Raw genomic sequence first — 18,021 nt, 5'->3', positions numbered from 1 at the left:
ATCCCTCATGACTGTGTAGCACTTGCTAAATCCGTCTTCTATCATAAACAACAGCTTCTCGAAACAGGCCACGTCCATCCTCAAGAAGTTCCGGAATTCTTGTGGATCTTCAGGGCTCAGTTTTTTCATAAGCAGTGAATATAATCCCCTACCTTCGTTGCCTCTTTCCTCCCAGGGCCGAACTCAACAATGTCTGGCTTTTCGTTTTCGTCATGCCTTAATCTGAAGACTTACTACCACTGCCTGCCTGAGCAATAGCTCCAAAAATAAGTGCGTCCTCAATGTGCAAACTGGTGAATACATGTAAATTTATATATATAATAGAGGGAAACATTCCACATAGGAAAAATATATACTCCAAATCCCATGCCACTTTCCTTGACGTTGACCTCCATCTGTCCAATGGCCAGCTTCACACATCCGTCCACATCAAACCCACCAACAAGCAACAGTACCTCCATTATGACAGCTGCCACCCATTCCACATCAAACGGTCCCTTCCCTACAGCCTAGGTCTTTGTGGCAAACGAATCTGCTCCAGTCCGGAATCTCTGAACCATTACACCGACAACCTGAAAACAGCTTTCACATCCCGCAACTACCCTCCCGACCTGGTACAGAAGCAAATAACCAGATCCACTTCCTCACCCCCTCAAACCCAGAACCTCCCACAGAAGAACCACAAAAGTGCCCCACTTGTGACAAGATACTTTCCGGGACTGGATCAGACTCTGAATGTGGCTCTCCAGCAGGGATACGACTTCCTCAAATCCTGCCCTGAAATGAGATCCATCCTTCACGAAATCCTCCCCACTCCACCAAGAGTGTCTTTCCGCCGTCCACCTAACCTTTGTAGCCTCTTAGTTCATCCCTATGAAATCCCCAAACCACCTTCCCTACCCTCTGGCTCCTACCCTTGTAACCGCCCCCGGTGTAAAACCTGTCCCATGCACCCTCCCACCACCACCTACTCCAGTCCTGTAACCCGGAAGGTGTACACGATCAAAGGCAGAGCCACGTGTGAAAGCACCCACGTACTTTACCAACTGACCTGCCTACACTGTGAAGCTTTCTATGTGGCAATGACCAGCAACAAACTGTCCATTCGCACAAATGGACACAGGCAGACAGTGTTTGTTGGTAATGAGGATCACCCTGTGGCTAAACATGCCTTGGTGCACGGCCAGCACATCTCGGCACAGTGTTACACCGTCCGGGTTATCTGGATACTTCCCACCAACACCAACCTATCCGAACTCCGGAGATGGGAACTTGCCCTTCAGTATATCCTCTCTTCTCGTCATCGGCCAGGCCTCAATCTCCGCTAATTTCAAGTTGCCGCCACTCATACCTCACCTGTCTTTCAACAACTTCTTTGCCTCTACACTTCTGCCTCGACTGACATCTCTGCCCAAACTCTTTGTCTTTAAATATGTCTGCTTGTGTCTGTGTATGTGTGGATGGATGCGTGTGTGTGTGTGTGTGCGTGTGCGCGCGTCCTTTTTTCCCCCTAAGGTAAGTCTTTCCGCTCCCGGGATTGGAATGACTCCTTATCCTCTCCCTTAAAACCCACATCCTTTCGTCTTTCCCTCGCCTTCCCTCTTTCCTGATGAGGCAACAGTTTGTTGCGAAAGCTTGAATTTTGTGTGTATGTTTGTGTTTGTTTGTGTGTCTATCGACCTGCCAATGCTTTCGTTTGGTAAGTCACATCATCTTTGTTTTTAGATAAATTTATATATACTTATACCCGTGTAACCAAGTGTCTTAATATAAAACTGTTGGGTCTGCAATTCAGAACAGTAGTAACCTACATAACAGAATAACAATCACTTAATAAATAATGATAAAAACAATTTTTTTATTACATAGGAACCTCAAGTTCACAAATATTTAGAACGAATGATGTTCCAATATGGAACACAGCGTACCTTGCATTTCACGGGGTAGAACGACCGACTTTACAAGAGATCAGACAGTTCTGTTTGAGTTTCGCGCATTATTACATCTATTGCGCACGTGCTCCAGGTATATCCCGTGTGGATGCTGAACTAGGTATATGCGATACGCCCGCTTGGGGTGCTGGTGCATAGGCAAACGAATTAGGCGCATCGTGTAATAGGGGCATTAAACTTAAGTCTACGATCAGCTTTACCCACGACTGAACCTATGCGACCATTAGTTATAAGAGGGGCTAATTCAGCCACAAATTCAGCACAGAAACTGAAACGGATTCCATCAGGTCCTTCAGCTTTGTTCAGTTTTAACGATTTCAGCTGTTGCTCAACACCTCTGACACTTATTTCATTGATCTTTTCAGTGGTACGAGGTATAAATTGAGGCAATTCTGCTGGATTTTCCTTTGTAAAGGAACACTTGAAAGCAGAGTTCGGCTTTTCAAACTTTGCTTTGCTATTGCCAGTTTCAGTTCCTGTCTCATAAGCTAGGGACTGAAACTAACTTTGGTTCCATTAACAGACTTTACATACAACCAGAATTTCTTTGGATTCTGTAGAAGATTACCCGACAATATCCTGCTACGGTCTTCATTCGAGGCATCACACACTACTCTCTCGACAGCAAAATGCTTTTCATTCGGCATCTCTCTATCTGTAGTCCTATGCTTTGTTTCACACATATTGTGCAGTAATGTCTGTTTCTTTAGAAGTTTCTTTACAGTGACTGTATAACATGGAGGATCTTCCCAGAATGAGATTTTCACTCTGCAGCGGAGTGTGCACCGATATGAAACTTCCTGGAAGATTAAAACTGTGTGCCCGACCGAGACTCGAATTCGAGACCTTTGCCTTTCGCAGGCAAGTGCTCTACCATCTGAGCTACCCAAGCACGACTCACCCCCCTCCTCACAGCTTTACTTCTGCCAGTACCTCATCTCCTACCTTCCAAACTTTACAGAAGCTCTCCTGCGAAGCTTGCAGAACTGGCACTCCTGAAAGAAAGGATATTGCGGCGACATGGCTTAGCCACAGCCTGGGAGGATGTTTCCAGAATGAGATTTTCACTCTGCAGCAGAGTGTGCGCTGATATGAAACTTCCTGGCAGATTAAAACTGTAGAGCACTTGCCCGCGAAAGGCAAAGGTCCCGAGTTTGAGTCTAGGCCTGGCACACAGTTTTAATGTGCCAGGAAGTTTCGTGGAAGATCTTTCCTATATAATAGGAGACATAGCTCTCCAGTGCATGGTCAACTATCATTTTAAACTTGAGCTGTATTTCCTCTACATGCTCCTGCCCTGTGCTTAACGTTAAGAGCATTAATTGTAGCCTTTAAATTTTGACACACCCGAGAGAACCCTCAGGCTTCCTGCCGACAACTAGGAGTAGCCCGAACAGCCGGTTTCACCATCTCGATAAGCACAGCAACCCGGAGATGATCTAGCTCCTGCTTCACAGCGGCACTCGAGGTAAGCGGAATTGATCTGGCACGGCAAAAATGGGGTGCAGTGTCCAGCCGAAGGGTGACGTGCACCTGAAACTCTGAGGCACTCGGCAACTGCAGCTCACGTGTAGATGCAAAACAGTGCAAGGACTGTCCAGTTCACAGAAAGGCACTGCTGTCAATAGGACCTTTACTTCACGAGATAGAGAACCCACACTACATAAAGGCGTCGAGGCCAAAAATGTAGACGGGTGGTCAACGGCAATGTGAAGATCGGCGTAATGCTTTAGTAGAGCACAGTGATCGAGGACTGCCAACAAAGAGGAAGATAACAGTCTCTATAGGCCACCAAAAACTGCGAGGGCGGAGAGAATTCGGGCGAATCCAGTCGGGCGTACAGCACCTGATATACCATAGAACTGTCAGTGGCCCTGTATCCACCTGAAAAAAAGGATGTCCCGGTGAGAATTGAGAAGTGTGAGAAACAACTTCCACGTGAAGGGGTCACCTGCCAGTGCTAACAACTGCAGCGCACGAACGGTGTCCCGGTTCAACCCTAGTGTGGAGGTAGAAGGGGTTGTGCGGTTTTGACACACTAAATGTAGGTGTCCCTTTTTGTGACTGTGCACACAGGAGACCCTGAGATCTGGATCGTCTGCTCGGGAGTGAACAGAAAAACACTGTTCTGGCGTAATCACAAGTGCCGGAATGAAGACGAACAATACAAGAGAAGAGAAAAGAAGAGAAGAGAAGAGAAGAGAAGAGAAGAGAAGGTGGTGAAACAACGTCTGTCAATAGCGCGCCGATCAGGACATCACCGTGATAGGAGGAGCATCTAGCTACCAATCCTGCAAGCCTCAGCCGGACATTGGTGGACAGTATTGGTTCAAATGGCTCTGAGCACTATGGGACTTAACATCTGAGGTCATCAGTCCCCTAGAACTTAGAACTACTTAAACCTAACTAACCTAAGGGCATCACACAACACCCAGGCATCACGAGGCAGAGAAATCCCTGACCCCGCCGGGAATCAAACCCGGGAACCTGGGCGCGGGAAGTGAGAACGCTACCGCACGAGCTGCGGCCAGTGGACAGTATTCACAGAGCATTAGCACGACCTAGAAGAGAGTGCCACGAGATCAGTTATCAGTGATCCATATCCGTTGCTTGTTTGGACACTGTCTACAGGGGAGAACATTTCCGTTTGCGTGTCGCCAATCGCTTGTAACACCCTCGTTATTTCAAAGTGAAGTATTGTCAATCTGCTTTATTGAAATAAAACTACCGACGTTATTTGTTTGAACTGTCGTACAGCATTCCGAGAATGCAGCATTCTTTAGGCATCCTATACGAGACGAATGGGGAAGACCCCACATACACTGCAGGCACGGAGGATGCATCTCCCACGACTCGACGAGGGACGACCGGAGGCCCAGACACCAAAGACACGTCAGACAACGGCGAAAAGGGGACGAAGACTCGGTTTAACGTCCCGTCACCATCAGTGTCGTAGGAGGCAGAGCACGAGCTCAGATCGTGTCAGGGACGGGAAGGAAATCGACTGGACCCTTTGAGGAACCGTTCCGGCATTGCCTGGAGCAATTTACGGAACTCACTGGAAACCTAAAATTGCGTGGCAGGACAGGGGTTCGAACTGTCATCCTCCCGTACGTGAGTCCAGTGTGCTAATCAACGTGCCACCTCACTCTGCGGACACTGACGAATCACAACGGTGTCGCAACTTGGGGATCGCTATTGTCTGATGTGGGGGGTCGGAACGTGTGCCTCGACTCGTGGCCTCGCCACGAGTTCTCCATTAGCAGCCTGCGCAATTCTGATCCGGTAGGTGACACGCGAGATTTTTTCCGACGAGTTATCCAGTTTCGACGCCGCTGTGGGGACCTCCGAATCGAGTGCCGGCTGCATCGCGACGTCACACGTCCGGAGACTCACAGTCTCGATTGGTGCGAGTGAAATTGGATTTGCGTCTGAGAAATCTCAAGTCAGCGACCCAGGAGGGGTACGATTGCCCGGGCTTTTTAGTGCTGGTGAGGCTCGAGCCCAGAGGCCTTCGTGTGATACCTCTGGGAATAATAATTAATGTAGTGTAATGTGGATTATTTGTGAGAATGACCCACTGAGGACGTTCACGCTGGTGAAATGTGGTCGTGTCTTATGGATATTTCATAAAATGGAAAAAAATCCACTATGCACATCCCAACCTGTGATCTCTGTAGATGTTGCGTATGCTGTATTGTAATAAAGCAGAGGCAAGGTGTGACACAGACGTTTATACTTCTGTCGATGTCCCTCTAACCTTTTGTGAACACCTCAGAGAAAAAAGACATACTAGAATGTAAATGCTTAAAACAAATGAAGAGTGTAAGTCTCAGATCTTAATTCGAGTTCGATGTCGTCGTATGTACTGATCGGTGTGTGTCAGATTATGAGTTACTGATATTCGGATCTGTCTTCACAATGATTGTAAATAGTTGAAACCGTACAGAAGGTTATCATTTAAGACGTGTTCGTCATTAAGTATCTGGAAGCAGAGAAACACTGGAGACAAAGACAAGAAGAATAATTTCACACACGGGCACAGTACGGACTCAGTGGACCACGAGAACAAAAACTAAAAGGTGAGCATTTGGAAAGGAGAACAATCGAAGGTAATTTAGATTGCATAACACTGACAGTTCCACCACACGGTGCCCCCGTTCGAGGTGTTACAGCTGAATCGCCGCAAACACGAGGGATGAAATGTGACACCGGCCAATAGAATGCGTATCTCTCAAAAGGAGAATGAGACACAGTCGGACAGATGTGCTAATTATTGGAGCAGTGAAAAGTGGCTGGTGATGTCCACGAGAGAAACAATGATCACTGTAATGAATCAACTGTGATTAGAAAAGCCATCATATGTTGCTTCATTTGGTGCAAAGAAGTGTCCCAGTTCTCCATTGTGACAATGAAAGTGGAAACAACGTTGAAAGGTGGGGGTACCGAGGTCTGCAGTAAAGTGGACCGATGCATTCAGAGTTTGTCTGCTCGAGGCTGAAGCGATTTTTGTAACAAGTCTCTCTGTAGCTGCTGCCGTTAGATTAGCTGCTGCTGTTGCTCCAGCAGGTAAACAAATTTAGCATCCATCGAAAAATTTCCTTTCTCCTCATTTGCCAGTGCTGTTTCCACAAGTAACCGGATATTGGCACACGCACCATCAGAATCCGTGGGAGAAACAGGTGAAGCCCCCAGGCAGTAGGGCTGTGTACGAAAGAGAACACGATACCGAACGGTAGTCTAGCAAAACGAGGCCGACTGATGGTGAACGAGACACAGAGATGGATGACCCTGAAGTAACCTTTCAACAGCAAGGTGCACGGCAAAACTCTTCACCACAGCAATGTCGACAGGCCGATAACAAGAGACAATCGAGTGCCAAGCGAGGTCATTATCGAATAGTCCGTAGCGCTTCACTGATAGTAACCGACAATACTGGATGTGATTAGAGAACTTGCCGATCATTCGCTGGGTAGCTGTTTTTGTACCAGCCGCATGAAATGCTACTGGCCAATGTATCGATGTGGTGACACGGGTGGCTTACTCGCCAAGCGAGTGCGGCCCTGCAGCGACACTTTGCTCTCTAACAGCCACCTAGGTTCATTTCCTCTGGTAGGTATTCAATCTCCGCGTAGTCCGATACCAGATATTGGATTATCCTCCTTTGTCAGTTACCTGTGCAGTCTTTGGCCCATATTAAACCATGTAATCTGAAGCTAATTGTATATATTTAAGCCTCAGGTGTATCTTGTTTGACATGAGGTTGAAATTTAAAACAAATAAATAAAAATGGTATCGAAAAGATTTTTGTGTTTAATGAGTTCCCATAGCAAAATCAAACAACACGATAGCACATTAAATGATAACAAACCACTGTCGCTAAGTGCCTGATGCCCAAGAAATTGTGTGCCAGGGGACCTATTCTATGTCTTTCATAGTGATATCATTTTCGATTCTTTATCCGAATTTCCTATTCAGTACGTTTCTGAGACCTGTTACCAAATGGTCCTCCCTCCTATTTTTCGACAACTGTACTGAAAGGTTTTGGATTTCGGTATGGCCCTGTCGTTCAGTTAGCTATGGTTTATTTACACCTATAATTTGTTACTTTAAGTACTTATGCCCAAATCGCCGAACTGGCGTCAAATCGAAAGACTTTCACCAGGTGAGCGGTCTACCCGACAGGAGGCCCTCATCACACACCATTACATTGTTGTTGTTGTTGTTGTTGTTGTGGTCTTCAGTCCTGAGACTGGTTTGATGTAGCTCTCCATGCTACTCTATCCTGTGCAAGCTTATTCATCTCCCAGTACCTACTGCAGCCTACATCCTTCTGAACCTGCTTAGTGTATTCACCTCTGGTCTCCCTCTATGATTTTTACCCTCCACGCTGCCCTCCAGTACTAAATTGGTGATCCCTTGATGCCTCAGAACATGTCCTACCAACCCATCCCTTCTACTAGTCAAGTTATGCCACAAATTTCTCTTCTCCCCAATCCTATTCAATACTGCCTCATTAGTTATGTGATCTACCCATCTAATCTTCAGCATTCTTCTGTAGCACCACATTTCGAAAGCTTCTATTCTCTTCTTGTCCAAATTATTTATCGTCCATGTTTCACTTGCATACATGGCTACACTCCATACAAATACTTTCAGAAACGACTTCCTGACACTTAAATCTATACTCGATGTTAACAAATTTCTCTTCTTCAGAAACGATTTCCTTGCCATTGCCAGTCTACATTTTATATCCTCTCTACTTCGACCATCATCAGTTATTTTGTTCCCCAAATAGCAAAACTCCTTTACTACTTTGAGTGTCTCATTTCCTAATCTAATTTCCTCAGCATCACCCGACTTAATTCAAGTACATTCCATTGTCCTCGTTTTGCTTTTGTCGATGTTCATCTTATATCCTCCTTTCAAGACACTATCCATTCCGTTCAACTGCTCTTACAAGTCCTTTGCTGTCTCTGACAGAATTACAATGTCATCGGCAAACCTCAAAGTTTTTATTTCTTCTCCATGGATTGTAATACTTACACCAAATTTTTCTTTTGTTTCCTTCGCTGCTTGCTCAATATACAGATTGAATAACATCGGGGAGAGGCTACAACCCTGTCTCACTCCTTTCCCAACCACTGCTTCCCTTTCATACCCCTCGACTCTTATAACTGCCATCTGGTTTCTGTACAAGTTGTAAATAGCCTTTCGCTCCCTGTATTTTACCCCTGCTACCTTCAGAATTTGAAAGAGAGTATTCCAGTCAACATTGTCAAAAGCTTTCGCTAAGTTTACAAATGCTAGAAACGTAGGTTTGCCTTTCCTTAATCTAGCTTCTAAGATAAGTCGTAGGGTCAATATTGCCTCATGTGTTCCTATATTTCTACGGAATCCAAACTGATCTTCCCCGAGGTCGGCTTCTACTAGTTTTTCCATTCGTCTGTAAAGAATTCGTGTTAGTATTTTGCAGCCATGACTTATTAAACTGATAGTTTACATTATTATTACTTTAAACATATTGAGTGTTTTAGCTTTGGATTTAATGATTGTGTTGCTAAACAATCATCACAGGACGTGTCCTGTCATAATATACTATTTTCCTTTGGTTAGGTTTGGTTGCTACTGTGAATGATAAAAAAAAAAAAAATAATAATAAAATAAAAAAATAAATAAATAAATAAAAATGTTTTCGGTCAATATTCTCTCAAAATACCTGTTATTTTGTGCAATTACGTATATTACACGAGTGTTAGCTGCAATTACTAGTGACTTCGTGTACTTTTTTCCACAAATGGTTTACTTATCAAAATGCATTTAAAACTTTTTAAGTAACAATGCAAAGGAATTTTGTGAAATCTGATCAGAGGAAATCTCCCAAAATTTCATTCATTTATGGCTTACGCCTGCATCATTTGGCAACGAAGTCAGTCTGCGTCTCTCATGAAAGAAATTACATAAAAAAAAGTGCCAACAGCGTGCAAGTTGTTGTAGCAAAGTTGGTGAGGCGACGAACTGCCATCATCGTATACTGCTGGATGCGATAATTTTTTTTTTTCCTCTTCGTGTTTGCAACACATTCTGAGACTTCATTAATCACCAAAGTTAAGCATTTCCCCGAAATATTCATTCTAATTTACATGTAAGAGCGCGCTTTCTCAGTAATGACTATCTCTGATTTCGTGACTTCCGCATGTTTAAGAAATGAAAGATGAAATAATTGCGTGAAACAACTGACAGCGACATTTATACTTTTTCTTGTCACAAATAATTCACCATTTTTTTTTTTTTCAGAATACGTAGCGATTTCCGAGAGTGTGGTCAGACAGGAATCTAACAGAACAAAGTAAATTACTGCGAATGAAACTAGCAGCAGTCATCTTTATACTTTAGCTTGTCACAAGTATTTATCTGCGATTGAATCCTGAACAACAGTAGACACAAATGAAAGGTCCCTGCCACAATATTTTCAGATTATATCACCATATATGAAACATTTTGATTCATCAGATGCATATCATAAATTACAACGAACTTCTCTACCTGCACTCGCCACAAGCTCTCGAAAAGGCAATTTTTTAAATTTTGGTTTTATTAACCAAATTGTTGATGTATCATATGGGGAAGTAGACTGCTTCATCATGTGGATCTCTAGGAGTGAGCTAAAACCACATTCTATGCATCTTCTTATTCTTCGACACTCTCTTAAACAATTTTCTGGGTTTGTGGAGATGAGTTCTGTCCATGGAAGTAACTGAAGGCAGTTTATTGCCATAAAGCGTTTCGCTTCTTTTATTTGTGAAGCATCAGCATGAATAAAGAAAGTGGAACGTGTATGGCAATAAACAAACTGAAACTTCCTGGCAGATTAGAACTGTATGCCGGACCGAGACTCGAATTCGGGACCTTTGCCTTTCGCGGGCAAGTGCTCTACCAACAGTGCTACCCGAGCACGACTCACGCCCCATCCTCACAGCTTTACATCTGCCAGTACCTCGTCTCCTACCTTCCAAACTTTACAGAAGCTCTCCTGTGAACCTTGCAGAACTAGCACTCCTGAAAGAAAGGATATTGCGGAGACATGGTTTAGCCACAGCCTGGGGGACGTTTCCAGAGTGAGATTTTCACTCTGCAGTGGAGAGTGCGCCGATATGAAACTTCCTGGCAGATTAAAACTGTATGCCGGACTGAGACTCGAATTCGGGACCTTTGCCTATCGCGGGCAAGTGCTCTACCCCCAGGCAAGACGTTACAGTTATCTTTTAGTGCTGAAACTGAAAGTTTTACATCTCACATTTGCTCGCAGAGTTCAGCTTTAATCACCGTGAACCAAGTGAGTGTGATTAAAAGCTCTGCCACAGGTTGTCGACTGCTGTTTTCTCAGATACATTGCACACCACGAGACTGACCTCCTCCGTGCCAACCAGCACGGATTCTGGAAACATCGGTCATCTGAAACCCAACTCTCACTTTTCTCACATGGCATACTGAAAGCTTTGAACTGAGGCAACCAGGTAGATGCAGTGTTTCTTGATTTCCAAAAAGCACTGGCGCTCTACCACACCTAAGCTTATTGTCAAAAGTATTATCACGTGAGGTACCAAGAGAAATAAATGACGGGATTAAGGACTTTTTGGCAGGGAGGATGCAACATGTAATATTGGACGGAGAGTTGTCATCATCATATGTAGAAGTAACTTTGGGTGTGCCACAGGGAAGTGTGTTGGGGACCTTGCTGTTCCTATTGTGTATTAATGACCTTGCAGACAATATTAATACTAACCTCAGAGTTTTCACAGAAAATGCAGTTATCTGTAATGAAGTACTGTGTGAAAGAAGCTGCATAAATATTCAAACAATGAAAAATCGAAGATGGAATGTAACAATGTTATGAGAAGGAAAGTTGCTACTTACCATATAGTGGAGATGCTGAGTCGCAGATAGGAAGGAAAAAAGAGAGAGAGAGAGAGAGAGAGAGAGAGAGAGAGAGAGAGAGAGAAGAAGAAGAAGAAGAAGAAGTAGGAGAAGAAAGATTTTCACACTTAAAGCTTTAGGCCAATCGCCTCTGTCAATAATAGACATACGCTCATGCTGGAGCGCGTGCGCGCACACGCACACGTGCCAATGCAACTCACACACGACTGCAGTCTCACACAGAGAGAGAGAGAGAGAGAGAGAGAGAGAGAGAGAGAAGTAAATATAAATATTTTTTGTATTTATTTAATTTAATTTTATTTCTTTCTCCCTATTTCTTCACACACTGGTACTGCTGTTTGCAGTGCGGTTTCAGTTGCCTGAGACTGCAGTCATGTGTGTGGGTTGCGTTGGCACGTGTGTGTGTGTGTGTGTGTGTGTGTGTGTGTGTGTGTGTGTGTGTGTGTGTGTGTGTGTTGACAAAGGCCATTGGCTGAAAGCTTCGAGTATGAAAATCTTTTTGTTGTACGTATCTGCGACTCAGCATCTCTGCTACATGGTGCATAAATATTCAGTCAGATCTTGATAAGATTTGGAAGTGGTGCAATGATTGGCAAATTGCTTTAAATATTTGGAAACATAATACCGTGCACTTCAAAAAACGAAGAAACACAGTATCCTATGACCATAACATCAATGAATCACTGTTGGAATCAGCCATCTTGTACAAATATCAGGGTCTAACACTTTGTGGGGATGTGAAACGGATGGTCACACAGGCTCAATTGTCGGTAAAGTAGGTGGTAGACTTTGGTTTATTGTTAGAATACTGGGGAATGTACATCAGTCTACAAAGGAGATTCCTTACAAATCATTCACGCAACCAGTTCTAGAATATTGCACGAGTGTGTGGGACCCTTACCAAACAGATCTAACAGGAGATATTGAATGTATACAGAGAGGACCACAGGTTTGTTTGGTCAGTGGGAGAGGGTGACAGACATACTGGAGGAAGACGCTTTAAGACAGACGTAAACTACCCTGAGAAAGTCTACTAACAAAGTTTCAAGAACTGGCTTTAAATGACGATTCCAGGGATATACTAAAACCCCCCTACGTACCTCTCACAGAGGGATCACGACGATACGATTAGAATAATTACAGCATTCTCAGAGGCATTCAAACAATCATTCTTCCCACACTCTGTACGTGAATGGAATGGGAAGAAACCTTAATAATTGGTACAATGGGACGTACCCTCTGCCACTCACTTCACGGGGATATGCAGAGTATAGCTGGAGATTTAGATTGTGGTTAGGTTAGGAACAAATGTAAATTCAGGGCTACAAGACATGTCATCGGGCACGTAAAATCAGCTGCAGTCAGAAAATCTCGCATTCCCACTGTACCCGAAGACAGCCACATCAAACACTGCTCCACATTACATAAAGAGCATTTGAAAACTTGTGAAATGAACCTCCGTGTTTGTGTGTCACCTCCAACCGAACGGCAGCCGACGTGGCGCCACGCGACAGGTGTCGACTGTTCAGTAATTTTGATCAGTGTACAGGTACCGAATAAGCGATCCACAAAATGTGCGTGCGGACCTGCAGCCCGCCCACTCACCAGCGATGGCAGTAGAAGCAGGCGTAGTGGTGCAAGTGAGACTTGCGCGCGGTGCCCTCGGTCGTCCCCACCCGCTTCGAACTCAGCTCCCGCATCACCTGCTTGGCCAGTTCCGTGTTGTACACGGGTCGCGGGCGACGTGCCGACGACGGAGCAGATGCCGAGGTGGGTGCGGGTTGGAGTGCCGTCTGCTTTTGCGGCCGGTTCAACGGCGGTCGACCGAGGCGGGGCGAACCACTGCAATCACGATTCCACTCGTGGCTCCTTGTTATAGCTCACACTTACACAGAAAATACCAGTACATCTATATTCAGTTCCTATGTACCAACTTACATTCTTTTAAAAAAGCCAATATTTAGTTTTATGTTTTGGGGTGGGGTTGGGTTGGTTGGTTGGTTGTGTGGGGTTTAAGGGACCAAACAGCAAGGTCATCAGTCCCTTGTTTCAAATGTGGTCCATTACGCTAGTGTGACATCTCAGGAAAGTCAGAACAATAAAAGGGAAAAGGCTAAAAACGTAAAAGGGCAGTCATGTTGTCAATGGTAAAAACAAAATGAGGGAAGTCAGCAAGAGAACGAAGCCAACACTATGCTGAAGCAGCATAGGCAAGACCACCTGTGACTTAAAAGGTGCAACCGCTAGAATGTAGAAGTACGTATGGGAAAAGGAGACTAACCAATCCTTTTTTTTAAAAAAAAAAAACAGAGAGATTGAGAGAGTAAAAGGGGAAGAAAAGAGGATCTCGGTCAGAGAGGAGAGTCGGGAATCGCCGAACACGGCTTACAGCGGTAGATACCCGAACACTCTCCGCCCTGTCCCAACACCAGAGAGAGATTAAAAACCTTAAAACTGAGAATAAAAACCTCTTTCCCGGAGGAAACCGAGAACCAGAGAGACCATCCGGGAATCATCAGCCAACATCAAAGGTAAAGTGTGGGAGAGTCTGAACTTGGCACGCAGAGCCAAAAGAAGGGGGCATTCAATCAAAATGTGGTCTACTGACTGGAAGGCGCCACAACCACATAGCGGGGGTGGCTCATCACGCAAAAGAAAACCACGGGTCAGCCTGGTACGGCCAATGCGGAGACGACACAGTGTGGTCGAGTCCTTTCGGGAGAGGCGAAAGGCAGAACGCAAAGGGCCTGGTGTCACCTTAATTGCACGAAGTTTATTAGACAGGGGAGTAGCCTCCCAAGAAGTGGCCCATGACTGTGCAAAGTGGGATTTGATGTGAAGCCATAAATCCGCTGCAGGAGGGGTTACGGAAAACGGGGGGTAAGTAACTGCTCCCCCAGCCAAACGATCAGCGAGCTCATTACCCGTGATACCCACATGGCCCGGGACCCAAAGGAAGTCAACGGAACAAGCAGCACGGTGAATATCAGCGAGATGGTCACGGATGGCAGAGACCGAGGGATGGTGCGAAAAACACCGGTCAATAGCAAGAAGGCCACTCATCGAGTCCTTACATAACAAAACGCGATTGTGTTGGGATTGTTTAATAAAGGTAAGGGCCTGGGAAATTGCTATCAATTCCGCAGTAAACACCCCACATGTAGGTGGTGGCAGACGACTTTCCGTTCCAACAGAGGACGTGAAGGCATACCCAACATGATCAGCAGATTTAGAGGCATCAGTGTAAAAAACAACAGCATCCCGAAATTCCCATAAAATTTGGCGAAAAAAGGAACGGAACACCACCGGGGGGACGGAATCTTTCGGATCTCGGTGGAGATCCGTCCGAATTCGAAGCCGAGGAACTAACCAATGGGGGGTGGAGGGGAGGGAGCGAGGAAGACAGGACAAAGAAGGAAGCCGAAAATCACGGTTAAGAGACGCAAGGCGGAGCCCAACCGGTAAACCTGCCCGAGGGCGGGAATCGGGTGGGCGACGTCCACGGGCTGGGAACAGGATAGAATAGGAAGGATGAGTGGGAGAGGAACGGATAGTGAGTGCATAAGACACCAGAAGCTGGGACCGCCAAACAGAAAGGAAGGGAGGGAGGGAGGGAGGGGGGGGGGATCCCAGCTTCAACCAGGAGACTATCAACAGGGCTAGTAGGGAAGGCACCGGTGGCCAAACGGATACCACAATGGTGGACTGGATCCAGCACGTGCAGTGTGGAAGGAGCAGCCGAACCATAAACTTGACAACCATAGTCCAAGCGAGACAGAACTAGAGCACGATAAAGACGGAGAAGGAGGGAACGGTCTGCACCCCTGGTCCGCACCCCAAGAGGAGTGGGAAAGGAAGCGAAGGACATTGAGTTTACGGAAACATCCCACCTTCAGGAGTCTGATATGGGGCAGCCAAGTGAGCTTGTTGTCGAAAAGAAGACCCAGGAAACGAAACTGTGGGACCACAGGCAATCGTCGTGCAGCGGGATAGAGCTCTGGATCAGGGTGGATCGTAGTATGGTGACAGAGGTGGACCACCGGCGATTTTAAAGGAGAGAATTGAAACCCGTGTGAGAGGGTCCATGCAGAGGCACGCCTTACAGCTACCTGGAGCTGCCGTTCTGCAGATGCTATCGAGGAGGAACTAACCCAAATGCAGAAATCATCCACATACATGGCAGGGGCGACCAAGGGACCGACAGAGGCCACAAGTCCATCGATAGCAATGAGGAAAAGAAGGACACTCGAGACAGAACCCTGTGGGATGCCCGTCTCCTGGGTCCGTGGAGAACTAAAAACAGTACCAACTCGAACCCTGAATGACCGACGGAACAGGAACTGGCGGATAAAAATCGGGAGTGGGCCCCGAAGACCCCACTGATGAAGGGTTAGTAAGATGTGACGGCGCCAGGCCGTGTCACAGGCCTTGCGAAGGTCAAAAAACACTGCAACCAAATGGCGGCGCCGGGAGAAAGCCTGCCGAACTGCGGATTCTGAGCGAAGTAAACGATCGATCGGAGACCGTCCCTCTCGAAAGCCACACTGGTAAGGGGACAATAGTTCCCGAGATTCGAGGACCCAATTGAGCCGACAGGCTACCATCCGTTCGAGTAACTTACAAACAACATCGGTCAGACTAATTGGCCGATAGCTGTCAACAGATAGGGGGTTCTTACCAGGTTTAAGGACAGGAACCACGATGCTGTCCATCCACTGAGAAGGGAAGTCACCCTGGAGCCTGATACGGTTAAACACCCGAAGAAGATGTTGCCGTTGTGGAGCACTGAGATGTTGAAGCTGTCGGTTATGAATGGAATCTGGGCCAGGGGCCGTATCACGAGAAGAAGATAGAGCAGAAAGAAATTCCCATTCAGTAAAAGGTTCGTTGTAAGATTCTGACTCACAAGGGGTAAAACATAAGGTGGAAGCTTCAGCCTGCTGTTTTTGATGAAGGAAAGCAGCTGGATAGGAGGCCGACGCTGATGCCACTGCAAAATGGGTCGCAAGATGTTCTGCAAGAACTAATGGGTCCGTACAAATGCCATCTGGGAGGTGAAGGCCTGGAAGGGTGGACGGCCGATGGCAACCTTGGAGAGAGCGAAGTGTAGCCCATACCCGTGACAGAGGGACAGTAGAACCGAGGGAAGAAACGAATCATTCCCAACATATCCGCTTGCTCTGTTCGATTAAATAATGGGCTTTAGTGCGGAGGCGTTTAAAGGTAGTAAGGCTGGCTACAGATGGGTGCCTCTTAAAGTGTTGCAAAGCTTGACGGCAATCACGGATGGCAATGGCAATGGCCGTACTCCACCACGACAAAATGGTCCAGATGAGCGCGGGACAGCAGGGCTAGCAGCGCGAACAATTGCGTCAGACACGTCACGTAGGACGTCACGAATACGGCCCGACAAAGAGGGAGAAAACACGACCTATGCAGTGTATAGAGGCCAAACAGCGCGTCGGAAAGACCGACGAGGTAACCTGTCCATCGGGGAGTAGGAAGGGAGAGAGAGAATCGACGGGAAATGGTCACTATTACAAAGGTCATTGTGTGGCGAACAGTGTAACGAAGGGAGGAGAGAGGGAGAAGAAAGAGAAAGATCAATGGCAGAAAAGGTACCACGACCGGCACTGAAATGAGTAGGGGAGACATCATTAACGAGGCACAAGTCGTGGTCTGCAATAAACTGGTCTATAAGAAGACCTCGTCTAGATGGAAAGGCACTGCCCCCACAAGGGGTGATGAGCATTAAAGTCCCCAAGGAGGAGGAAGGGCGGAGGAAGTTGCTGAAGAAAGGCTATTAAGGCAGCAGGTGTAAGAGGGAGGGAGATAAAGATTGCAAACCGTGACCTCAGAGTCCAGGTGGACCCAAACAGCAACCGCTTCCAATGTAGTTTGAAGAGGAATCCACGTGCTAGCAATGTCTCTACGGATGAACGTAAAAACGCCACCAGAAGTCCGCAGGGGTCCGACCCGATTTCGACAGGAAACACAGAACCCACGGAGGGTCGGTGAGTGAGCAACAGTAAAATGAGATTCCTGTAGAACCACACAAGCTGCAGAGTAAGACGAAAGAAGGGATTTCAACTCCGGAAGGTGACGATAGTATCCATTACAATTCCATTGGAGAACCACAGAACGATGATTTAAATGAGGGCTGAACACGCCAAAGCCAGTCGTACTGCCGGGTCCCCACCCGTCACCGAAAAGGAGGGGGCAACATCCACGAACAACAGGTCAAAATCCGGTTGTGAAGCCGGGGACGGGACATCTGGTGACACCAGAGGCTCTTTGTCCGGGGACTTACGTTTCTTCTTCTTCTTCTTCTTCTTCTCAGGCTGAGATCGAGGAGGGCTGTGTGGCATAAAGGAGCCAGCTGCAGCAAGATCGGGAACAGAAAGAGACCGGGTGACCTGGGGCCGACAGAGTCGCACTCGTCGCGCGGCAGCAGACCCGGTGCCGGGAAGGGGCACTCCGGGAGAGGCGCCCTGGACCGGCAGACGCCGAAGGAGTGGGACACTTCTCCGGCTGGGGAGGGGGAGCGGCGCCCAAGGAGAAGGTGTGGGAGCCGCACAGGAGGGGGGGAGGAGAGGGATCCGGGATGGGGGTAAGGAAGGGAGAGGAAGGG

At 46.6% G+C, this 18,021-nt stretch overlaps 1 protein-coding gene across 3 annotated transcripts in view; it reads right to left on the bottom strand.

Annotated features, from left to right (window-relative positions):
* The window catches only part of LOC126427106 (uncharacterized), a 250,867-nt gene that overhangs the window by 164,524 nt on the left and 68,322 nt on the right, over positions 1-18,021 (bottom strand). For all 3 annotated transcript variants that reach the window (XM_050089322.1, XM_050089321.1, XM_050089320.1), the window contains one exon: positions 12,996-13,232. In XM_050089322.1, the coding sequence (XP_049945279.1) occupies positions 12,996-13,232 (237 nt within the window). The remainder of the gene's footprint in view (positions 1-12,995; positions 13,233-18,021) is intronic.

The sequence above is a fragment of the Schistocerca serialis genome, chromosome 11, assembly GCF_023864345.2.
Source record: "Schistocerca serialis cubense isolate TAMUIC-IGC-003099 chromosome 11, iqSchSeri2.2, whole genome shotgun sequence".
Lineage (NCBI taxonomy): Eukaryota > Metazoa > Arthropoda > Insecta > Orthoptera > Acrididae > Schistocerca > Schistocerca serialis.
This window is presented reverse-complemented; position numbering and strand designations above follow the sequence as displayed.